Source organism: Lissotriton helveticus, chromosome 10, assembly GCF_964261635.1.
Source record: "Lissotriton helveticus chromosome 10, aLisHel1.1, whole genome shotgun sequence".
In the NCBI taxonomy this organism is placed as follows: Eukaryota; Metazoa; Chordata; class Amphibia; order Caudata; family Salamandridae; genus Lissotriton; species Lissotriton helveticus.
Genome location: NC_136071.1, coordinates 278,638,813 through 278,661,530, shown reverse-complemented (window position 1 = coordinate 278,661,530; position 22,718 = coordinate 278,638,813). Strand labels below are relative to the sequence as shown.

Below are 22,718 nucleotides of genomic sequence, written 5' to 3'. Positions count from 1 at the left end.
GGAGGTGGTGGGGAAGCACCAGCTGAAGCTACTAAAGAAGCCATTGCTCACTGGTAACAAAGGGTCTTTCTCTCACAATGATGAAAGTCAGAGTGAGGAAAGAAGGAGGGATTTTCATCATTTGGGAAAAACAATAGTTCTCAACCAATGAAAAGTGTTCATTTTAGATTATATGACCTAGTCTTACATCATTAGGAAACCAAAAGTGAAATGAACCAATGAAAAGTGTTATTACCAAGTCACATGACCTGCTGTGTTTACGTTAAGCGCTTTGCAGGGCCTCCCGGTTTGCTTCCAGAAACCTGTGCTTTGCGACTCGGTAAGCGTACCAGTTCGCTAACGTAGCACGTCATATGACGTATCACGCGACAACGCGAAACGTCATGCGGACGGGAGGCGTCACGATGTTTTCTAACGCGGCAGTTGCGGTAAAGAAACGTTTACCGGCTCGCGGTCTATTTCGCGGCATCAAGGTCAGCTAACGGGAAGCTTCCCGATTCGCGAAGCAAGAACGAAGAAAAAAAAATATTTAAAAAAAAAATTATTAATAAACATATAAAATATATTTTTGGATTTAAAGAAGAATACATTTTACAGCTACAGATATTAGCTGTTAAAAAACCAATGAAATTCACTGAAAAAACCATAGGTTATAGACCATATATAGTTAGGAATTAGCATTTACAAAACCTTGAAAATTCACTGAAAAAACCATAGGTTATAGACCATATATAGTTAGGAATTAGCATTTAGAAAACCTTATTTTACTCACACAAAACCATTGAAATTCCATATATAGTTAGTTGCACTAACTATATATCGCGCACCCGCAACCCACTGCTGATGATGTCACATATTACATCATTCATGACATGGTCAGTGACATCACTGATGACATCACTGATGACATCTTAAATGACATCACTGATGACATCACTGATGACATCTCAAATGACATCACTGATGACATCATGACACACCAATACCAGTTACTACATACGCACTCACTGATTCCTACGTCTACACACACATTCACTCATTCACCCATACAATCACTCATACATACAGTCACTCATTATTACAACACTATCATATGCACTCATACACCTATGCAGACAGTCACACACTGCCACTCATCCATGGAGTTACTCACACACCAAGTCAGTCCTGTAAAGAATCAATCACACTTCCATTTCTTCATCTATACAGTTAAACACAGAACACCATACTTCAGTGACATCACTGATGACATCACTAATGACATCTGAAATGACATCACTGATGACATCTCAAATGACATCACTGATGACATCATGACACACCAATACCAGTTACTACATACGCACTCACTGATTCGTACGTCTACACACACATTCACTCATTCACCCATACAATTACTCATACATACAGTCAGTTATTATTAGAACACTATCATATGCACTCATACACCTAGTCAGTCCTGTGAAGAATCAATCACACTTCGATTTCCTCATCTATAGTTAAACACAGAACACCATACTTTTCACACATATACTAACACATACTTACTCTCTTATACAATCACTGATACAAGTACACATTGATATGCACAGCGTCACACACCTCCCAGCCAGCCACTCACACACTCACTCAGTCTTCCATCCATCCAGTCATTCTTCAATATGTAAAACGTATTTAAACTTTACAAAAACACAATGACACTAGATGATGTCATCAGTGATGTCATCAGTGATGTCACTGACCATGTCATGAATGATGTAATATGTGACATCATCAGCAGTGGATTGCGGGTGCGCGATATATAGTTAGTGCAACTAACTATATATGGAATTTCAATGGTTTTGTGTGAGTAAAATAAGGTTTTCTAAATGCTAATTCCTAACTATATATGGTCTATAACCTATGGTTTTTTCAGTGAATATATATATATATATATATATATATATATATATATACATATATATATATATATACATACACACAGGAACTGCCTCACGTTTTTTTTGTTTATCATTACATCCACAGAATCCCCACACAGGATCAAGGCTGTAGAAAATACCTGGTTGCACCTCCACTACTTAAACAGTTTAGGAGGAATGTTGCGCGCATACACTGGGTAGGTTCCCTGTATTGGAAGGGGTTCCTAAAATGAGCCATGAAGCATAAATGGATATCACAGCAAGATTTGTTGTTGTTTTTATCTTTAAAGAAGATTGTGTAGAACTGGCGTCTGGAGCCCTGCCCATATCAATTGAAGGATATAAGTTTCTGGTCCATCCTTGGAATAGCTAAGGTGGGTTAGATGTTATCTCGTGTGGTGGTATGAATGTATGGGTCACATTGAATCCCCCTAGTGAACATGTGTGAATACATTTGTATGGATGTAGGTATCTAGACCCTGGTGGACAATTATATAGAGCGATTCAGTGTTTAGGCACTGAAGTCAGGAAGATGACTGTTATTGTATAAATTAGAATGCTATTTGTCCTTTTGCTAACTGTGGATATATGTATCTATATATAAAATGTCTCTTGTTATATGACATGTACTATAATTGACCAGTAGAGTCTGGGGTCTTCTGAGTGAGTGTGTATGATTGAGGCACTGTGCCGTGTAGGAGATACAATAGAGGACTAGGTGTTAATGTGAATTTTATTATATTTTTTCCAAGAGAGCCTCGCATTTTATTTACCTGTGGTACCCCCTCTCTTGGTCAGTGGGGTCGCTCCCTTCTTTTTAAAGCAGTTGTTTATATTCCAACAAAGCTCCAGCATAGATGTGATTAAACGACGACCACTACAAGATTACACCAGTGGCCACTGCGTTATGAATGCAAGGCAACTAAAACACTTTGTAAATAAGGTTTGTGCCCCATCCACTCTAAAACAATTCAACAGTTTTCCCTAATTCGCAATAAAACAGGTTATGCCAAAGCCTAAAAATCTTGCATTCCCTCTTTAATATCAAAAGTAATTGCTCTGGGAAGTGGGCATCCATACAGGTTAAACCATGTAATATATTGACTTCGCTGAATGTTATAATTAGAGCACAATTACTGTAACATTTCATGCTAACGTTTTTAAACCACAAAGATTATAAAAAAGACTGTGTGCAGTGATTGTTGTAGAGTCCTGCAAAGGAAAGAGTTGGAAATTAATCATCAGAGAAAAAAGTCTGTAAATTTGATGCATCGTAAAGGCAGTTAAAAATAGAGGGGCCAATTACGATGAAATTCAGAAGGCTCCGACAAACCCGCATCCTAATGTGCCAGTCGGGTTCCTTTCCGACCGTCTCATTACAATGGAGGCGCTCGGAAAGGAATCCGACCGATTATTCCGGCTGGCTTCCAAGAGGCTCGGAGAGCCTGTCCCCCAATCAGAATGGCTCAAGTAATCTTAAGGGCAAGCCTTTCCACCCTTGAGATTATAATGACTGTTTCAGACATGGTTTCCATGCTGGCCTGTCCGACATGGAAACCGGGCCGGAAAGCATCTTTGGGGGCCCCCAGTAGGGCACCCTTCAGTGCACGGCCTCTGTTTGAAGGTCGGGGGGGGGGGGCAAGGTGCCCTCCTGTTGATCCCTGCACCTTGTGGCTGGAACCTTGAGGTGCCTGCCACGAGGCTGATGCGTGGTAAACAATGTTATTTTTCTTAGAACTGTGAAGTTAAATACACAATTTTACCGTAAGAGATTCACCTCAGCCTGCACAGCTGTTACGGGTAAATTTATCCTAGAGCGCAAGAGGTAACTTGGACCAAACTAGAGTCCTGGAATCCTGGAAATCCTTGGTACTGACATCTAGTAAGCTGTAAAACTTTTTTTGACACATTCTATGGAGTTTGTAGTATTTTCAGCCACAAAACTAAAATAGCTCTTGGCATACATTTACACTCGTGTGGAATGTATACTATGCATGTAATATTTTATTCTGAAAGTCTGACACTAGCGTTTATTGCCACTTCCCTGGGCCACGTTAATGCCTCCTCTCAAGAAGAATCCCCTCTACCCCACAAAACCTTTTCACATCAGTTTTGAAGGTAATCTAAGTAGTTTGGGTTGTCCAATAATATTTTATTTAGCACAGAATTGCCCCTTTATTGAGTCCTTATCTGGCAGCCTGAGTATTCGTAATAATTTTCTGATAAAGCAATGTTTTTTAAAATTATATATTTAGTTTTAATTTTTAGGAGCTCAAAAAACATTTAAGGAAGCAAGTCAGTGTAAAGCACCCTAGGTCTCTCTCGCTTTGTCACTGGGCCGACCCAATGCTTTCCAGAGATAAGGAAGGATTATAGAACAGATAAGTGATTTTCGTACTTTATTTCTGTATTCTATAGCCACTGTTGTTTGCAATATCACATGATGTTAAGCAGCTACCCGGAGTTCATATTTAGATCACCGCTGACCCTTATTTGTCGCACTGTCCCGCTGCAGTGGTGGCACAGAGCACCCTCAATTATAAGTCCATTGGCAAAAGAACTTGAAGGCCAGATCCACATTCATCACTGCCAGTTGTCTGGAAATGACTTGCTCCAATGTAGTGTCCATCTCTTTCCCGAACTGATGGGCATTGCATCCATCTTTCCTTTACAAGAAGCCCATTGCGACTGGAAGACTAGCTGCTAATGACCACAAGTTGCCATGTCCATCATGTCCTTCAAACCACTTGTATTTGAAGGCTCGAGGAATTGTGCCATAAAGAGGGCATGTGAGAAATGTGCAAAAAAGAAAATATCCATTTATAGTACTTCCGTAAAGGTTTAATTCTATAAATATATCATATTAAGAAGTGCAAACCAACATTTATGCATTACCATGGAATGTAATTCTATTTTCTGAATGGGAATTAAGCAACAGTTAAAAAAAGCTAGGCATTAAATAATAAAAGGTCATTGATTTGATTCCTATTCAAAAACGTATCTACTTACTTTTCCACGGCAAATGCAATATACTCTATTCAAGCAAATTCATACGTTTGATATAAAATGTGCAATATGACAGCTTAACATTTAGTCACCAAAACATATTTAAGCAGGATCATAACGTCAGAGCAAATACATATGACATGATATACGTATGACTTCACAAAGTGAGTGAAGGGGTTGGGAGAGTGTGAGAGAAATGCAACAGGCCACAGAGACTCACACACCATGTTTTAAAACAAAAAAGGACGTTCGATTTACAATCCCTAGTAAAAAAACAATGCATCACTTCTAAAAATACATCGTCTTGACTAGAACGGTAAACACTTTTTAGTGAAGGCACACAGAACAGGTGTAGGTTTCCATCTTTACAGTAAAATCACTATTCCATCAAGGGTGTGAAAGACAAGTCGCTTCAGTGTGGGGTCTAACACTATGGTATGATCCTCAGTCGATGTATCTACTCCTTAGGCTTAGCCCAGTATTCCCGGTACATAGAGTAGAGAACACCTGGAAGGAAGAAGAAAATATTTTAACTTTCATAAGATGCAAGACAATTTAAACAATAAAGTACATCATGTAGTGTTCTATAAGAGGTGCAACCTATAAGCACTGGAAACGTTAATCTCCAACAGAACATGTACATTAAGTTTATCCTAGGCCCGTAATAATATACACATTTAAAGAAAGCCTATAGTTTCCAACAATAACCCCTGGCTCATGAGACGCTTTGGTCAAAAACAAAAAAAATTCACAATTTACATTGGTGGCGATTCTCCAATGACATTTCACCTGACCCATTGCTGTTAAATTAAAGGGGAGCCCTGGAGGAGATGACCTCAATGGCTGGTTGTGCCAAAATTAAATGGCTATCTTATGTCCAAAACCTGCTGATATAAATTGATCTAGGGGAGTATTGGTCCTCCTCGGCTACCGTGACACATTCGTCTAGGTCTGCCCTAACTGATGCATATTGTGCCCATGTCCACTACAGAGAATTTCTGAATGTAACGGAGGGTTCACATTTCTTAGATTTTAAGCCCAAACACCCAATGGGAGCCTTTTTTGGACTTTATTAACCCATTACCTGCAAAGACCCTCTTTCTTAAATTTCGCTATGGCACTTTACCTCTAATGCCCTTACTTGCAAAATAGAGTCACCCAAATGTAAAAAGTAATGTATGCCCAGTTTGTCAACAAGCTGAGGAATCATTAGTGCACTTTATCTTTTTCTGTCCGGATTACACCCGCCCTAGGACAACCTGAATCATACCTATATGCAGGCAACTGGGCTGTCAAAACATTGAGGTTGCCATACGGCTCCTATGCACAGAATCTCTGCAGGCAGTTGCCTGTGTAGTATCAAAATTAATACACTGGAGTTGGTCTCTCAGAAGTAAGGCTATCGAATGACCAACACAGCTGGTCCATTTATCTTTCCTATGTTTAGGCTCCTATGGAACAACAAAAACACTACGGTAGGGGGGGACCTAGGGGAAGTTTACAGACCTCGCTCTGGGTACAATCCCCAAAAGGCATATAAACAACAAAAGGTACCAGAGGGTCTCGAAGGGTGTGCCCACAAAGAACATAGAGCCAACCTATCCCTACAAACCAAAGTGATGCAACACAGAAAATTCTCAACAAGATGAGGAAAATACCCATCAGTCACCATACGGATCCGCCCTTCATCATTTGGGATTTTATCCGTACCACCCGTCTGAGAAGCTCGGTGCCACACTAAGAGGTCAACCCGGTGGTAAGGGGGTTCCTCAAAAGATAATGGCAGTGACAGTGTGGTAGACCACTCGATGTTGGTAAGTGGCCCTAGATATGGGACTGGGGTGTGCAGTGCTGGAAAAAGTGATAGAGTGAAAGAAACCAATAAAACAGTGTATTTAAAATTGGTTTGAATAGGCACTTGAAAAAAGGTTTATTCGGTGTTTGCCTAACATACCAAAAGTATAAAATCAATACAACCTAAGGCCGTCTCATAAGGTAGACTGCTCTAGGTCAGGATAGGTCAACTAGTTTCTGCAATACTGGGACTGTTGTTCCCTTGCATTCATCAGGACCAATATAGATAAAAACTACTGCACCAAGTGGATTAAAAATAAAGTGACGGGTGACACCAGGATAACAGTACAAGTGCAAAAAGTCACCTGAACGCTCCCGATGCCCTTACAGTCTGTGTTGATCACTGAGGAGAAAGAGAAGGGTTAGGTATAGCTAACATCATTAAATGGGCTGACCAGAAGGTCCATTTTATATGGATCAAACGTTACATCACACTCACAGTGTTGACATATAGGCACTTAGTACTAATATGGCCTGATTTATAAGTTATTCGGAAAGACATTTTCGTAAGCCAAATATATCACAATCCTTACCTAGATCTGTAAGGTTGACTGACCTCACCCCACCTGGCAGCGGCTCAGGGGAAGATGAAGCACCGCTCTATAAAACATGTAAAAAACACGTAAAAAACACAACGCACACAGCAAGGACTGAGCACTTCTTCTATACAATGGCCGACAGGAAATGGTGTCTGTATCTTTACAAAATGAATATTCATGGTATCCATCATTCACGGAGCCAGGACTCTATTTAAAGCCTGCTGCCGTTTGTTGGAAAAACGTGAAATGGCGTGAATAAGAGCAGTAGACACAGGGCCTGAGCTCTGTTAAGAGCTAGATACCGTGTGTCTGAAAGAGCGCAGCAAAGCGCGTAAGACAGCGACAGGCTTCTCCTACCTCGACGGAGAGGTAGGAGAAGCCTGTCGCTGTCTTACGCGCTTTGCTGCGCTCTTTCAAACACACGGTATCTAGCTCTTAACAGAGCTCAGGCCCTGTGTCTACTGCTCTTATTCACGCCATTTCGCGTTTTTCCAACAAACGGCAGCAGGCTTTAAATAGAGTCCTGGCTCCGTGAATGATGGATACCATGAATATTCATTTTGTAAAGATACAGACACCATTTCCTGTCGGCCATTGTATAGAAGAAGTGCTCAGTCCTTGCTGTGTGCGTTGTGTTTTTTACGTGTTTTTTACATGTTTTATAGAGCGGTGCTTCATCTTCCCCTGAGCCGCTGCCAGGTGGGGTGAGGTCAGTCAACCTTACAGATCTAAGTAAGGATTGTGATATATTTGGCTTACGAAAATGTCTTTCCGAATAACTTATAAATCAGGCCATATTAGTACTAAGTGCCTATATGTCAACACTGTGAGTGTGATGTAACGTTTGATCCATATAAAATGGACCTTCTGGTCAGCCCATTTAATGATGTTAGCTATACCTAACCCTTCTCTTTCTCCTCAGTGATCAACACAGACTGTAAGGGCATCGGGAGCGTTCAGGTGACTTTTTGCACTTGTACTGTTATCCTGGTGTCACCCGTCACTTTATTTTTAATCCACTTGGTGCAGTAGTTTTTATCTATATTGGTCCTGATGAATGCAAGGGAACAACAGTCCCAGTATTGCAGAAACTAGTTGACCTATCCTGACCTAGAGCAGTCTACCTTATGAGACGGCCTTAGGTTGTATTGATTTTATACTTTTGGTATGTTAGGCAAACACCGAATAAACCTTTTTTCAAGTGCCTATTCAAACCAATTTTAAATACACTGTTTTATTGGTTTCTTTCACTCTATCACTTTTTCCAGCACTGCACACCCCAGTCCCATATCTAGGGCCACTTACCAACATCGAGTGGTCTACCACACTGTCACTGCCATTATCTTTTGAGGAACCCCCTTACCACCGGGTTGACCTCTTAGTGTGGCACCGAGCTTCTCAGACGGGTGGTACGGATAAAATCCCAAATGATGAAGGGCGGATCCGTATGGTGACTGATGGGTATTTTCCTCATCTTGTTGAGAATTTTCTGTGTTGCATCACTTTGGTTTGTAGGGATAGGTTTGCTCTATGTTCTTTGTGGGCACACCCTTCGAGACCCTCTGGTACCTTTTGTTGTTTATATGCCTTTTGGGGATTGTACCCAGAGCGAGGTCTGTAAACTTCCCCTAGGTCCCCCCCTACCGTAGTGTTTTTGTTGTTTCAGTGCAGTTTTTTAACTGCGGACCTTTTTTCTACGATTAATTGATTTCGTAGCAAGAGTACATCACACTTCTGTTTTGAACTTTTCTTGTGACTCTAGAACACTGTGCACACTTCAGACAGCGCACCTTCCTAGTTATGGCCGAGAATCCTGGTTTATCGTTTTCAGATGAAGACCTGTTAGCAGCTCTTGCTGAACACCCTGACTTGATGGAGTCTTCTACCTCTGTCGTTAGTCTGAGCGAGGACGAGTGGGGGAAATTACTAGGTTTAAAAAAATCACATACGAGGACAGCCCTCCATGGCACCATTATGGCTCAATATTTGCGCAGTGACTGCGCCCCCACAGGACTTATAGTGACTAACGCACCTAGGCTGTTCTTAAGTGATAAGGAGTTTTTAAAAAACTGGGCCCTTATCGCTTGGAGATGCACCAGGGACTGGTTGATTCTGATCATCCAAACCTCCAAACGCATAGCTGATACATTGCTCATAGAAATTCCAATTCTTGAGTCTAAGATCAAGACTACTATATCTTCCAAAATCTTCAGCAAAAACCTAGATGACTCTAATAAAAACAATAGAGATTTCAGGGAGCACACCTTGGCGGTCAAGATGGACAAATTCAGGAAAGATCTTGATAAATTTAAATTTGAGAGTATACCCCTATTCAAGCGACACTTATACTCCCCCAGAGTTCGGAGCTAATGGTCGCAGAAAGGGATCATCCTACAGCACATCCAGTTCGGGTGATAACACCTCAGGGAGCGACACTAGTAGTGATTTTTCTAACACACGAGGGCGTGGGCAAGGCAAACGGAATTTCAAAAATAACTGGAAAGGCAACCAGCAACAACAATGGTGGCCACCCACCCCTTGGCACTTTGGTGGCATGCCACCTTTCTATCCTCCACAACAACCGGGCCCTTTTCAACAACCTATGGGACCACCCATGACTAATTTCCCTGGGAACTTCCCCTCAAACAACTTTAACGGGCAGCCTTTTTTAGGGTTTGGCCGGGGCAGATCCCGAGGCAAGAGGAGAGGGAACCCACAGCCTCAGGTTCATTTCAGCCCCCCCCCCAACGTCAACAGAAGGGAGGACCCTGAGGAGCAATTCGTCCAAGAACAAAGAGGCGGGCCAGAGCAGTGCAGCTCCAGTATAGTCATGAACCTGAGCAAACATATCCTAACCCCAATTGAGGAGGAGGCCCTGAACAAAGGACTGGGCTTCGTGCCGACCCATCAGAACGATGAGTTCGAAACTCGTTTGGAGGTGGCCAGATTCCTCAGGAAGATTAGACTACACTTTTTCTTTGCTGGGAAAGAAGCCTCAACACAGAATGAGGTTGATACAAATACCGGATTGAAATGCAAATCAACCTTCACTCCCCCCACTCATCTGATGCCTCCACAGGTGTTAGCCTATGAACAAGCAGTGGAGAAGGAGTTGGATGAGCTCTTCAGCACCAAACATAAGACTTTCCAGAATCTGCCTAAGTCACACCATTTGGCACTGAAATCCCTGACAGAAAATAAGGAGTTAACTATAAAGCCAGCGGACAAAGGCGGCTCAATTGTCCTCCTGGACACTGAAGTCTACCGAGCTGAGTGCCTTAGACAACTCAGTACTCGGCATGCCTACACTCCTGTGAATCATGATCCAACAGAAGACTTGAAACGGGACATCAAAACCATGGTTGAAGAAGCATCGTCAGAGGGATGGATTACACCAGCCGAAGCCCTTTACTTGTGCACGGAACTCCCAAAAATGCCCTACTTTTACACCTTACCCAAGGTTCATAAAGAGCAACGACCGCCCCCCGGGCGCCCGATCATTTCGGGGATAGGATCAGCCTTGGAACCCCTCTCCACCTTTGTGGATCATTTCCTGAGACCAATGGTGCAAGAAATGCCCACTTATCTTAAGGATACCACTGATTTGTTGAGACTACTACCTAACATCGAATTCGACACAGAGAGGGACCTCCTAGTGTCTTTTGACGTGGAGGCACTCTATACCTCCATCCCCCAGGATGAGACATTGGACGTAGTGTACCAACTTCTGGAGTCCAGGGAATTAGACAGCATTACTCCCGTCCGATTCATAATGGCTTGTGCCACCATGGCCATGAAACAAAACTTCTTTCAATTCGAGGAACAGGTGTACTTACAAACATCGGGGACCAGCATGGGGAGCGTTTACGCCCCCAGCTTGGCTAACCTATATGTTCATTCATTTGAACAGAGTCACGTATTGAATAATGAGAACCCTTTTGTCGATAACCTTATGACCTAGAAAAGGTATATCGACGATATCTTCGTAGTGTGGAGAGGGTCAAGCGCTAGTTGCCTTGAATTTCTGGGGTGGTTGAATGGGAGAAACAACCATCTCAAGTTCACCATTGAAATCGGGCACCACCAACTAGCTTTCCTGGATTTATTGATCACTGCTGGCCCGGAAGGCCTACGATCAGAGCTCTATAGGAAGCCCACTGCAAGGAACTCTCTGCTGCTATTTGATAGCAACCATCCTAGAGCATTGAAAGAGAGTTTACCCTTCAGCCAATTTTTACGGGTTCAGAGGAACTGTTCCACGACAACAGCCTTCAAAAAACATTCGAGGGATCTAAGTATGCAACTGGTGGCCCGGAAATACCCCCCAAAACTTGTTAAAAGGTCTTTGAAAAGGGCAATGAACAATAATCGTGAGGCCTTGTTGGAACCCAGACCTCCGAAGCCTGATTTAGAACGCCTCACCTTTGTCCAGACCTTTGGGAGTCTTTCTAACAACATTCAAAGTATGGTTAAGAAACACTGGCCTATTTTGAACTCTGGAAGCCTAACACTCTCTCGTCCTTTGGTGTCTTTTAAGAGGGGCCCGAATCTAAGAGATAGACTGGTGCACACGAGGCCACGTGAAAAACCGCCTAGGGCGGTAGGCTCACTCTGGAACCTTCCCCCCGTCCAGGGACACCATCCCTGCGGCAATTGCCAGGCTTGTGCACAAACAAAGAAATCACTGGAGATAGATATCGGCACGGCCAGACCGTGGAAACAAACAAAATTCACTAGTTGTAGCAGTGATCATGTGATCTATCTGATTACTTGCCCATGTGGGTACAAGTATGTGGGCATGACTACCCGGAAGGTCCGCATACGGATATCTGAGCACAAGAGTACCATCAGGTGTGCCAGACAAGCCACTAAGTTAACTGCTCACTTTCTTGAAGCTAAGCACCTAGCCACTGATTTCGAATGGACTGTCTTGGAGCAACCATTTATCCCGAAACACACAGCTGATGTGACGAGGTACCTGCTGAAAAAAGAGCAAAGATGGGTGCTGAAATTGAAGACACACAGAGGGGGCCTGAACGATGATATTCCCTGGTCCACTTTATGATTCTGCCTACAATAACAGTGCAGGGCCCCACCGTTTCAGCCCACATGTCTTTAGTTGTATCATTGGCTTAAAATGATGAATGAAAGGCTTGTCGTCATCTCATTTCTCTCCCCTTCGAATGTCGCTAGTAGGGCTGAGTTACAGCACTTTGCTGGATGTGTCCATCCTGATCACTATGTGACCCTACCTGGGACTTTGTCCCGATTAATATGACCATACTATATTGATCCCAGCTATATCTATGGTTCACTGTGCCTAGGTAATCTCTTTGTGTACAACAGCCTTAGGTATCAGGCATGCCTCGCTAGCTGTATCAGCGGCTAGCTTTAGCCCCAGTGACCCGCGTGTCAAGCTCCTTTCTGAGCGCCTGAGCAGGCGACAGTAACTGCAAGCCAGTTCTTCCCCGCTTTTAATAAAAATTAGACTACCTTTATGTAATTCCGTAGTTCTCTCTCCCCTCTGGTTTCTGTTCGTGTTGTGTTTACACTGGCCTTAGACCCGCGTTACCATGACGACCTAACGCTGGATCGGCCAATGAGCTCTCACGACCTACAGTGCAACAGCCTATGAGGTCATGGGCTCGTCTAAATTTGCACCATGCTCACAGGTCTGTTAGTCGCCCCACGTGACCTGGCGACCAATAGGAGCGCGGCTTATATACACCTGCCACTTCGCCTCTCGTTACCTCCCCAGTCGGCCAGGACGCCGGCACGGAGTACCGACGGAGAGGTAGGAGAAGCCTGTCGCTGTCTTACGCGCTTTGCTGCGCTCTTTCAAACACACGGTATCTAGCTCTTAACAGAGCTCAGGCCCTGTGTCTACTGCTCTTATTCACGCCATTTCGCGTTTTTCCAACAAACGGCAGCAGGCTTTAAATAGAGTCCTGGCTCCGTGAATGATGGATACCATGAATATTCATTTTGTAAAGATACAGACACCATTTCCTGTCGGCCATTGTATAGAAGAAGTGCTCAGTCCTTGCTGTGTGCGTTGTGTTTTTTACGTGTTTTTTACATGTTTTATAGAGCGGTGCTTCATCTTCCCCTGAGCCGCTGCCAGGTGGGGTGAGGTCAGTCAACCTTACAGATCTAGGTAAGGATTGTGATATATTTGGCTTACGAAAATGTCTTTCCGAATAACTTATAAATCAGGCCATATTAGTACTAAGTGCCTATATGTCAACACTGTGAGTGTGATGTAACGTTTGATCCATATAAAATGGACCTTCTGGTCAGCCCATTTAATGATGTTAGCTATACCTAACCCTTCTCTTTCTCCTCAGTGATCAACACAGACTGTAAGGGCATCGGGAGCGTTCAGGTGACTTTTTGCACTTGTACTGTTATCCTGGTGTCACCCGTCACTTTATTTTTAATCCACTTGGTGCAGTAGTTTTTATCTATATTGGTCCTGATGAATGCAAGGGAACAACAGTCCCAGTATTGCAGAAACTAGTTGACCTATCCTGACCTAGAGCAGTCTACCTTATGAGACGGCCTTAGGTTGTATTGATTTTATACTTTTGGTATGTTAGGCAAACACCGAATAAACCTTTTTTCAAGTGCCTATTCAAACCAATTTTAAATACACTGTTTTATTGGTTTCTTTCACTCTATCACTTTTTCCAGCACTGCACACCCCAGTCCCATATCTAGGGCCACTTACCAACATCGAGTGGTCTACCACACTGTCACTGCCATTATCTTTTGAGGAACCCCCTTACCACCGGGTTGACCTCTTAGTGTGGCACCGAGCTTCTCAGACGGGTGGTACGGATAAAATCCCAAATGATGAAGGGCGGATCCGTATGGTGACTGATGGGTATTTTCCTCATCTTGTTGAGAATTTTCTGTGTTGCATCACTTTGGTTTGTAGGGATAGGTTGGCTCTATGTTCTTTGTAGGCTCCTATGGAGCCTTATGGAGTCCTGAAGTACGAGGTTCTTATCTTGTTTTAAATAATGTTTTAAAAAAATGTACTTTTTAACAAGATTGATTATAATTGACAAACTTTAGGGGGCAACTAGATAATGTTATGTATTATATTCCATATTTATGTTTATTGGTGAACTGAACAATGTTTTATTAACATGTTTTATGTATTGTACCCGTTTAAGTACTTTTATGGGCGATAGCCCAAATAAAGTATTTGGTGATGATGAAATTAAAGGAAAGAGGCTCCACTGCAGAGGTATTGAATGTTGGCCCACGAGAAGCACAGCCATGCAAGAACTGGTCACACGTGAAGCCAATTCTAATAGCCAAAGGGCACCCACATCTCTAGGTGCCTCTCCAAAACAAGCATTTGCAATGCAATAGGTCTCGCATTTACGCGAGTTTGAGCTATTGGCAATGTAAATGAGAATGCCTTTTATTAATGTTTTGGTTTTTAAAACAAATAAAAGGCATTGTTATTTACAATGCTTGTAGCTTAAACTCTCGCAAATGCGAGACCTATTGCATTTCAAATGCTTGTTAATGCTTCTGAAGCGGTCAGTGAGAGGGGTTCACCAAGGACAGCAGACCCAATCTAGAGTTACAGGTGGGCTATTGAGAGGGGTATTTAATACAGTCGATGTCTACACACACACACACAGACACAGTGGTTATTTTCAAACCATGTACTCAAGGGTCCAGCCATTCTACAGATGCGTGACAGATGGCCACACAGTAACACCACCGTCCAAGAGGGGACATCCAACATTCTGCCGGGGCAGGGAGCTCAGGGATGGTTTCGTATGCACTGTAAAGTTTCAAAAGTTACAGAGCGTGCATTCACACAGCCTTAAAGACATACTGATGGTCTGTGCGAAACGTCTCGGATATGTTGCTGAGCAATAAAACAGTAATACATGGTTAAATCCATGGGAGTATGAGAACTGTATTTACAGGCAGAGAAGCACATGATCTCCCACAGTTTCACATGTTTGTGATTACTTCACCCATGCTTCCCACATACCTGTCCTCTCGCCATAACTATCATATGCGTGAACTTCGAGCAGTTCTGAATGTCCTGCCACAACACTTTCCATTCTGTGGCTCAGAGTTTTAGGTCTGTGCCTAGATGCTGCTCACACCAGGGGCCGTATTGCACACAGTGCTGGGTAGGGGTCTGCGTGCGTGCCCCCAGGGCACTGCTGTACCGCACAAGGCACTCCCAGTAATGAAGAGGCCGTGCCACCGCTGCCTCCTGTCCCCTTATTAGTCCTAGCGGTCTCAGCCCAAACAGCAAATTAGTGAGAGGGCCTGGAGCCACCCATCTCGTGAGAAGAGCTAAAACAGAGGGGGAGCTGTGCACGAGGAATGGGGGACATGCGCGTGCTTGGACTCTTCCCACGGGCACACAACGTGGGCGAGCGTGGGGATGGACATGTGAGCTGATGAATGAATGGATGAACGGCAGGCACATGCTTTGATTGATGAGTGGCTGGAAGGATGAGACGATGGATGAGTGGGTGGATGAGTAGGTGGGCAGCTAGAGGGAGGGACGAGGGAACAGATAGATGATGAGATCGGCGGGCGACTGCTTTGACAGATGAGTGGGTGGCTGGAAGAGCGGGTGGAGGAATGTACGAGTGGGCAGATGGGTGGATGAATGAGTGATTGGTAGGTGCATGTGTAGATAGATGAGCTGGTGGATTAGTGCCTGGGTGTTCTGATGGGTTAGAAGAGTGGTTGAATTTGATTCATCTCCCTCAAGTGCATCAAAGCAGCCATGTGGCGAGGTTATCATGCAGCATGTTTGTTTAAAGACCCGATTCAACAGCGTGACGTCAGCTGTCAGACCTCTTGCCCCCTCAGTGCTGTCTCTATTATTACACGCCCTAGATCCAGAGCGAAAACAGACGGGGAGCTGCGCACGAGGAAAGGGGGACATGTGCGTGCTTGAAAGGACTCTTCCCACGGGCACGCAACGTGGGCGGACGGAGGGATGGACACGTGAGCTGATGAATGAATGGATGAACGGCAGGCACGTGCTTTGATAGATTAGTAGCGGGATGGAGAAGCGGATGGATGAGCGGACAATGTTCCCGACACAGGAAGAAGTGACTGGGATGCTTTTGGAAAGATTACAAAAAAGACTTTAAAACGATTCCTGCAGATTTTTTGGCGCGCTGCTTTGGTATTGGTGCAAGTGAATATCACTAGTTTTTTTTTTTCACAACAAGATTTTTATTTTATTATTCAGGCAAAGCATATATGCAGTCCTCCACAGTCAGGAGAGCCCTGCCACAACATCAAAGCATATAGGAGCACGATGGAAACCCAATCAGAAACAACCCCACCCCACCACCACCCAGAACCCCCCAACGATCCCGCTACCCACCCCTTATCCCTCCCCACCCCCGTGCACGTAACCATAGCCGATTACCAGTAGTCGTGTGTATCCAGTAAGAGAGCTAGCGTCTCCTCAGGCCTGCAGCCCGGCCATCAAAATCACCTCCTCATCCGGTTCCGCTTGGGGATCCAATGTCAAACCTCTATATTCCGCCCACCTCTTCCAGATCTTAAAATGCTTCCGGGGGCACCCTCTGGCTTCACACACTGGGCGCTCCAACCCCATACAGTAGTCCATCCCTGCCTTCCAAACACTCAGCGGGGGGGGCTCGATCACTCTTCCACGCCTGCACCAAGTCTCGCTTGGCCACGACAAGGCCCAGCAACAACAGGTGACGCTTGTACACGTTTCCCCCAACACCCTCCAGTATGTGGAGAAGGGCCAGGCGATGGGTCCGAGGAAGATCCCATCCCAGTACCTCCGATAGACAGCCCCATACACCCCGCCAGAACCGAGTCAGACCAGAACAGGACCATACAGTATGCAGCAGAGTACCCACTTCAGCACCACACCGCAAACACTCCGGGGACCCAATCAAGTCCGCCGTCCACAATCGCTCTCGCGTATAGTAGGCCCTATGTAGATATTTGAATTGAACCAGGCGCACCGCGATAGCAGTCCCTCGCGGGGACTCCAAAGCCTCTCTCCAATCATCCTCATCTAGCGGGCCAATATCTCGTTCCCAGGTTTCCTTCAACTAAGGAGGGAGGAGGAGGAGCAGTGAGTGACATGGGTTTGATAGATACGGGATACCTTCTTATCGCCAAGGTCTCCCATGAAGACCTTAGCTTCCAGAGGGCTGAACTCCGGCAGCTCCGCCAAGCCCACCAAACTGGGTCCAAGCGCATGGCGGAGCTGGAGGTATTTAAAAAATTGGGTGTTGGGCATATGGAACTCGATTCTAAGCTCCTGAAACGATTTGAGGGCCGCGCCGGAGACGACACTTCCCAACGCCGAAATCCCAATGGAATCCCAGCCGCCAAACCCCGACAGCGAGGCTAATGCGGGGAGTTGCCCATTATTCCACAAAGGAGTCTCAGCCGTCAGTCTGCCTCACCAACCCATGCGGCGCAGCGCTTGTCGCCATATCATAAACACCACCTGCGTGGCTTGGGGCAGCCGCCACCGCAGTCTGGCCGAGTATAGAATCGTATGTAAGGTGTGGTTCCCCCATCAGCAAGCGCTCCAGGGCGTACGCCGGATCCCCTCTATCTCCGTACCACCATTCGTTCAGAACCAACAAGTGGGAGGCCTGGTAGTATGACAGCACATCTGATGTCGCAAGACTACCACAGTAGGTGGACAGAAAACAGGTGCGCAGGGCCACCCTGGCGGCACCCCCAGCCCACAAGAAGCGTCCCAGCGCAGAATTAACTTGCCGAAACCACTGGGGTGTAATCGGATGTGGGTGATTCTGTAGCTGATACAAAAGGCGCGGAAGCGCAACCATCTTGAAAATTGCAGTCCTACCAAAAATAGTAAGGGGCATCCAGGCCCACGTTTTAAGATCCGACTGAACTTTGTCTCAGACCGGCACCACATTACGCTCCCAAGAGATCGACGCAGACTCGGACAAGAACACACCTAGGTCAACAGGCCCCCAACCGCCACCCTTAGGGCCGACGCCCAGGAGCCCGCATACGCTCCATCACCCAGCACCCACAAAGTGGATTTACGCGGGTTAAGGTACAGACCCGAAACCTCTCCGAAGACTCGCATAATTTCTAACACCCGCGGGCCCGATCTATCGAGGTCCGTAAGAAAGAATAGGACGTCGTCCGCATATAGGGCAATCCTATCAGAACGTCCCCCGTCCCATCTAAAGCCCCGCAGCTGCGCATCAATCCGTACCCAGGAGGCCAAGGGTTCCATAGCAAGCGCAAATAGGTACGGGGACAGCGGGCAGCCCTGACGGGTCCCACGACCAACTGGGAACCGCGCAGAGACCGCCCCCGAGACCCGCACGGCCGCCGTGATGTCAGTGTACAGCAGCCGAACATATGAGATAAAGACCGGGCCCAGGTTAAGGCGAGGCAGGAGCGCAAACAAGTAAGCCCAACTCACTGAGTCGAACGCCCTATCTATATCCGACAGGAGCAGGGCAGCGCGCTCACTCGTGGCCCCCATCGCATCTATGGCCGTTTGTGCCCGTCTAATGTTGTGTTGTGTCGCTCTGTTCGGCATGAAGCCTGCTTGGTCCGGATGAACAAGGTCTGCCACGTAAGGGAGAAGCCGATTCGCCAGCGCTTTCGCTAGTAGCTTAGCCTCTATGTTAAGCAATGATATGGGGCGATACGAATCATGTCTAGCAGGTGGTCTACCCGGTTTCTGAAATACCACCACCTCGGCATGTCGCCAATCCGTGGTCAACCGACCAGACTCACACACAGCCTCCAGGACCGCCTTGTAGTGAGTCCCCAACTGAAGCTGGAATTTCTTGTAAAATTCGCATGGGAAGCCATTGGGCCCGGGCGCCTTGCCAGTGTTAAGCTGCGCCAGCGCGTCTCCCAGTTCCTCCACCGTAAGGGGGAGGTCCAATACTGCCCGCGTCTCGTCGGAGACGGCCCTCGGGGGCAGGTCAGCAATAAACTTATCCACCGTATCGGCCGGGAGGCAATCCTGCGGTGCATATTGTTCCGCATAATAGCGCGCAAAACTAGCCGCCAGTTCCACCGGATCCGTCACCGTAACTCCAGCATCATCCGTGAGCCCAGGCAGTGAACCGGCTGCATGGTATTCTGACACAGTCGATGAAGCATAGTGCACGACTTGTCCCCCCATTGGTAAATCCTACTGCGTGTGGCTAGCCAAGCCTGTCGGGCCTCATCCATCAGTACAGACGCATAGGTCTGCTGCGCCTGCAGGAGTAACCGCACAGCCTCGCCACCTCCCTCCCCCTGGCACCGCCGCTCGAGGACCTCCACTCGCGCCGCCGCAACTATGGCCTCCCTGCGTCGACGGCGAGCCGCCGCGCACCACGCTATGTCCACTCCACGCAACGTAGGCTTCATAGCTTCCCAGGCTATTGTCACCTCTGTCTCCCCGCCAAGGTTTTCCTGCCAATAGTGGGCTATCGCCCCCCTCATATGATGGATATAGTCAGCTTGTTGAAGATGCCACGGGGACATTCGCCACCGGAACGGCTGCCTCTTCCTGCACAACTCAACATCTACGGCCACTGGGGGAGATGTCGGACAACCCCAGAGGCAGGATAGCCGCCACTCGCACTCTGCTCAGAAACACAGGGCACAAACACACAGTCCAGCCGTGAAAAGGAGCCATGCTCCGCTGAAACATACGTATACTCCCTGGCCGCAGCATGCAAGTGTCGCCAAGTATCAACCCAGCCCAAACCGTCCACCATCGCACGCCAACGAGAGGGGGCGGCCACCGCTAGAGTCTCCTGCAGTCTTCTTCGGTCCACATTCGCATCCAGCACAGCGTTCCAATCTCCACCCATCACCGCCAGGGACTCCGGGACCTCCGCCCACACCACAAACAGCCTTTCAGCCAGGGACCACTGTAGAGGGGGAGGGGCATAGACACTCCCAAACACCACAGGCTCCGTTCCCACCATCCCCTTCACAATAATATAGCGGCCCTGTGGGTCTAGCCATTGTCTCTCAGGAACATAAGCTAACCGTCTATGGATCAAGATGGCGACCCCCCTGGAGCCCCTCGAAAAGCCAGCATGAAAAATCTGATGATAGCCAAATCTCTGTAGACTAAGTACTTTCGTCCCCATCATATGTGTTTCTTGCAAGAGCAGTACATCCGCCCCCTCCCTCTTCGCCCATCGCAGGACGGCACCCCTCTTAATTTTATCCAACATTCCCCTGACATTCCAGTTCAATATGCGCATAGACACCCCCTGGGGTCCCGGGGGTAATACATCAGCCATGATCCCAGGGAACACAAAGCAAGAGCATCCAACAGCAGGCCTGAATACAGAGCACCAGCACTAACCCGGCATGAAAATCACGTGCACAACTAACCGGCCCCCCCCCCCCAGAACCGCCCGTCCACCATCCCCCGCCCCCCACCCCTATACCTCATAGAACACAGAAGTATCTGTCGCGGCATGGGCAACCTCGGGCCCAAAACAGAGCGCCCAAGGCCAACCATACTAATGGATCCCAACTACCCACCCGGAACCCCCCCCTTACCAACACCCGCCTATGAAGGAGGGTAATAGCCCCGATAAGCTGGCACCCCAAACCCCACTCCGCAGCCCACACCATCACCAAAATGTAGAGCGAACATGGTCAAGGTACCCAGTCCCAAACCATCCGGACAGCTGGGCATAGCAGTCGACCACTCACTGCCAGGATCTATGACATCAATAGGTCACCTTGCACTCCAATGTCCTTCAATGTTCCTTGCTGGATTGGTCCGAGTCCGTAGGTGCACCATCTTGCGCCCCAGTGTAAGAAGAGGAGCACTGCCGCGACCTAGAACTCCTGTGTCTCTTTCCCTGGACACGTTGGTCGGCCCGCTTCTGAGAGGCGCTCCTGGAGGCACCCGGGTTCAGGCCCGGTTGAGCATGTGGCCGGACCCTCACTGTCTCATCCGTCCACTTGAAGACCTCCTCCGGGGTGTCAAAGAAGTGGGTCCGTGATTGGAAAATCACTCGGAGGCGGGCCGGATAAAGTAACGAATATTGGAGCTTCAAGCCACATAATTTCGCCTTGGCCGCTATGAAAGAATGTCGTTGCTGCTGCACCATCTTCGTATAAACCGGAAAAATCATGATTTTCTGATTTTCGAACATAACAGAGTCTTTTGCCCTCGCCTCCCTTAAGATGGTGTCCCTGTCGTGAAAGTTCAGAATCCTAGTGATCACCGGTCTGGGCCGGTCGGCGGTTTCTGCGTCAGGGCTCTATGGGCGCGCTCTATCACAAAGCACCGTGACAGCGCATCCGGGGGTAACCAGGCTTCTAGCCACTGGGACAGGAAGCGTTCCATGTTCCCGTCCTCGCAGCCCTCGGGAAATCCCACGAAGCGGAGGTTGTTCCTGCGCGCCCGCCCTTCGGCATCCTCAACACGGAGCGCAAGGCCCCTCTGAATCTTCTCCATTGCGACCACTTTCTGCTTCAGGGTCCCCACATCATCCTCCACAGTCGAGAGTCTGGATTTCGCCTCCGTGATGCGGGTCACCGCGTTGCGAAGGTCCTGGCGCAGCAAGGTCACATCTGCCCCAACCGCTCCTATCTTGGCGTCCAGCATATCCCTGGATTGGGTGATCGCCGCCATAAGTGCTGCATTGTCCAGTCCTGCACCCTGCCCCCCCCGACGCACCGGCACCTCCACTCGGCCCAGTGAATTTATCGATGGGCCCCTGTTTGGCGGACCCACTGCCTCCTCCGCCCCTGGTCATGTCCAAGGCTGTATAGGGTAGGCCACGTCCAGGCTTGTCAATGGGCCTCAGGGTAGTCCACACACCGGGGGGGGGGGGGGGGGGGGGGGGGGTCCCCGCACACTACAGCCCAGGTTCCGCCGGCCGCTGCAGCCTTTCAACCCTTTGTCCGCAAATATGGGGGCCGGAGGTACTTATACGGAGTGTGCGCGGCTCATATCACTAGTTTTAATTTATGTAGTGCATTTTTATAGCATGACGGGTAGCGCAAGCTGAACCACTGCAGCGCTGTTCAACAGTACAACGGTAGTTACCATCAATGAGCTAAATATCAGAAGCATAGCGCAGGAAGCACGACGGATAATACAAGCTTAACCACTGCAGTGCTGGGCAACAGTGTAACCGGTGCTTTAAATAGGCCCAGGTACTGAGTACCGGCACCTTTTTAATTTTGACTCTGAGAGTACCTGCACTTCTCAAGAGAATAATACTTTTATTGGGAGAGTACTGGCATTTCTGTTACGAGCAGAGGTACTCTGCTTCAGAGTACCTGCACTTCTGTTTCTCAATTTCAAGCACTGTACACTTGTGTAACCATCAAAGGGTTGAATATCATCCGTGTTAGCGCAGAGAAGCACGAC

At 47.1% G+C, this 22,718-nt stretch overlaps 1 protein-coding gene across 1 annotated transcript in view; it reads right to left on the bottom strand.

The window, feature by feature from the left end:
* Nucleotides 1-4,305: 4,305 nt before the first annotated feature.
* The window catches only part of HIGD1A (HIG1 hypoxia inducible domain family member 1A), a 35,947-nt gene continuing 17,534 nt past the window's right edge, over nt 4,306-22,718 (bottom strand). The window contains exon 4 of the mRNA XM_078665308.1: nt 4,306-5,432. Coding sequence (XP_078521434.1) covers nt 5,383-5,432 — 50 coding nt within the window. The 3' untranslated portion in view covers nt 4,306-5,382. The remainder of the gene's footprint in view (nt 5,433-22,718) is intronic.